This window comes from Alligator sinensis, unplaced genomic scaffold, assembly GCF_000455745.1.
Source record: "Alligator sinensis unplaced genomic scaffold, ASM45574v1 scaffold178_1, whole genome shotgun sequence".
Taxonomy (NCBI): domain Eukaryota; kingdom Metazoa; phylum Chordata; order Crocodylia; family Alligatoridae; genus Alligator; species Alligator sinensis.
The window spans coordinates 2,122,129-2,125,092 of NW_005842031.1; the positions used below are offsets into that span (position 1 = coordinate 2,122,129).

At 44.7% G+C, this 2,964-nt stretch overlaps 1 protein-coding gene across 1 annotated transcript in view; it reads right to left on the minus strand.

The window, feature by feature from the left end:
- Positions 1–222: 222 nt before the first annotated feature.
- The window catches only part of SPATA17 (spermatogenesis associated 17), a 174,239-nt gene continuing 171,497 nt past the window's right edge, over positions 223–2,964 (minus strand). Inside the window, exon 10 of the mRNA XM_006022347.3 lies at positions 223–680. Within this exon, the coding sequence (XP_006022409.2) occupies positions 600–680 (81 nt within the window). The 3' untranslated portion in view covers positions 223–599. The remainder of the gene's footprint in view (positions 681–2,964) is intronic.

Sequence of the window (2,964 nt, forward strand, 5' to 3'; positions counted from 1 at the left end):
AATATTCACTGATTTTTAATAGCACTTGAATCACGTCCAAAGGAGAAAGTTTACCAATGTTGAAAATAATGAGTAACAGTGATATAGACTAGATATCTAGATAAATCTAGGTACTAGATTTACATACTTCAGAAAACAATAACCTAACAGTTCTACTTTAGTGAAGTTCTCTTTCATAACTGTAACAAAAACACTTTGAAGATACGATCAAAAGTCTTTTAATTGATTTAACTGATTACAATGGGTTTTGTATCAGAAAAGATAAAGGAGGTACTTTGAAAAAGCAATACTAAGAGCTAGGAAGTTTTCCTAAGTCGTCATTACATTTGCCAGAATGGTAATATATATGATATGAAGGTCTACATTGAAATCAAGTAGAGAAGGATATAGGTTGCTAGAGAGTTTTTGATATTAAGGTCTACACTGCTAAAAATAAAACAGAATAACACTATTTTGCTGTAGGTGTAGCCTACATTGCATTAGAGAAAACATTTACAATAATTTGTGAAGAGTTTAATTAACATTTTGCTTTGCATTTGCTTAAAGATTTTTATAATTTACTTATTAGGAAGTCTAACTCTAGACAAATGCAGAGTTGGTTATACTATTTGCCCAGCTCTTGAATATGTTTTTCCATGCCTATCGAAGAGATCAATTGGTGGTAACACGGTTTCAAAGTCCTAGAGTAAAGAAAAAAAGAGAAAGATAGTTAAATTTTGATTTTAAGTAATAGAATTATTTTATTTTTTTTACAATTTGTTAGTATGTTGTATAATTTCACTGGTCTTCCCTTTTGATTTTCCTATTACCTATGGTAGAGTTTAGGATGTAAGTTACACTTACAAAAATACTTCTCTTGTATGATGAAGTATATTACACAGCTATCCATTGATTATTCTCACATAAGTGTATCAGACTTGGGAGGAAATTCAGGATGAACTGACTAACTATATTTATATAAATAATTATATATTGTACATAACTGCAAGCATTGCACACTTTTTATTTCTCTGAAACGCAGGCTGACTGTGGCTAGGTACAGAAATTACACACAAACTGGTATAAGTGATTGGAAACTGGTCTAAACCTATAACAGAACAGAAGTTCAGTGTACATAGACCAATTTAAAAATTTCAGAACCTGGTGTAAATCTGGATGGATGTAGTATCAGATTTAATTGGTTTAGGTTAGATTGGTCTATCAAATTTCTGTGCTGGATCCCCTCAGGACTCAAGTTAGGTCACTGTCCCCCAGCATCCCAGGATGCTTGCAGCTCCCCTGCAGGGTGGGTGGGCTAACCTTGGCCTATGTTCATCTGCTCCAGCACAGTGCCAGGGCAGCTCCAACCTTGGGCTGTCATAGAGTCTAGACAGCAAAGCCTCTGCAACCCAGCCCTGTGGCCTGCCTGTGCCTGTCAGCTGGGCTGTGCAGCATGGGAAGGGAGGGGCAGGCAGGGAGGGAAGTGGAGGCCCTGGCCCTGGCCCTGGCCCCGGCCAGAACCACTGGGGGGAGGGGTACATGGTGGTGGCTTTCCCTCCTCCCCCTCTAACTGGTCCACTGCAGCTTCATTTCCCAGACCTTCCCCCTGGCAATAGTTCTGGCTGGATCAGGGCAGACACCTCTGCTTTCCTTCCTTTCCCCGCTTCTCCCTTCCAGCTGCTAACAGCTGACAGGGGCCTGGGGTGGAGAAATGAAGCCACACTAGGCCAGTCAGTGGGGGTAGGGAGAAAGCCCCCACTGCATGCACCCCCAATAGTTTTGGCTGGGTCGGGGTGGGGGGGCAGGGTTGAGGCAGGGGGGTCCGCGCTCCCTCTCTTCCCACCCAGCCACAAACAGCTGGCAGGGGGCAGGGCTGGGGAATGAAATGTGCTGAGTGAGTCAGTAGGGGAGAGGGGAAAGTCCCCCCTCCCCCCCCGCCGTGTGCCCTCCTCCTGTGGTTTTGGATTGGCGGGGGAGGGCTGGAGGCCTCTGCTCCCGACTGCCACTGGCAGCAGGGGATTGGGGGCATGTGCCCAGCAGGCAATCGGGCTGAGTATGAGATGTTCTAGCATGGATTTCTGTACTGGGAAGTTCCAAATCTAAACTTACCTGGCAAGGGAAATGCCGTGACCACTAAGGTGATTTTCCTAGTTGCTGGGGATAACCACTTTTCTGGCATGGGATAGTTCCCATGGAGGTAATGTATAGTTAACCTCCCACTTCCATTTCCAGTGAGAAGATCTTGGCTTTATGCCCACCTTATGGAAATGGGAGACTCCTGCCTAGCTTGCTTCTGTGGCCATGTGGCTGAGGGCAAGCAAAACTCGGGGGCATCTGAACCCCAAGCCTCTGGGCTTGGGCCTGCACGTAGGATGCCCGCCAAATGATTTGGAAGCATCTGAAGCCCCAGGTGGGGGTGAAGAATGCTTGCCAGTAGCAGGCCCACATATGATTCTTGAATGACTCACGGATTCGGAATTGATTTGGCTGATTTGACTTGGAACGTGAAAATTTCTCCTTAAAAATAAAAAAAAATCATTTTAAAAGTTCCAAATCTTTGGGGCTGTAACAAAGGCTACTTTGGACTTTTTTCATTGTTCCTAAAAAGCTGCTGATATCAGCAAAATTAAAGCTTTTACTACTTCTCTTTTTGGATGACATTATAGTCTCATAGATTTCATAGATTTCATAGACATCAGGGCTGGAAGGGACCTCGGAAGATCATCGAGTCCAGCCCCCCGCCCAAAGGGCAGGAAGTCAGCTGGGGTCATAGGATCCCAGCAAGATAAGTATCCAGTTTCATCTTGAAGGTGTTCAATGAAGGCGCCTGAACCACCTCCGGTGGCAGGCTGTTCCAGACCTTGGGGGCTCGGACAGTAAAGAAATTCTTCCTTATGTCCAGCCTGAAATGATCTTGAAGTAGTTTGTGACCATTCGACCTCGTCATCCCTTGGGGCGCTCTGGTGAACAAACGTTCCCCCAGAT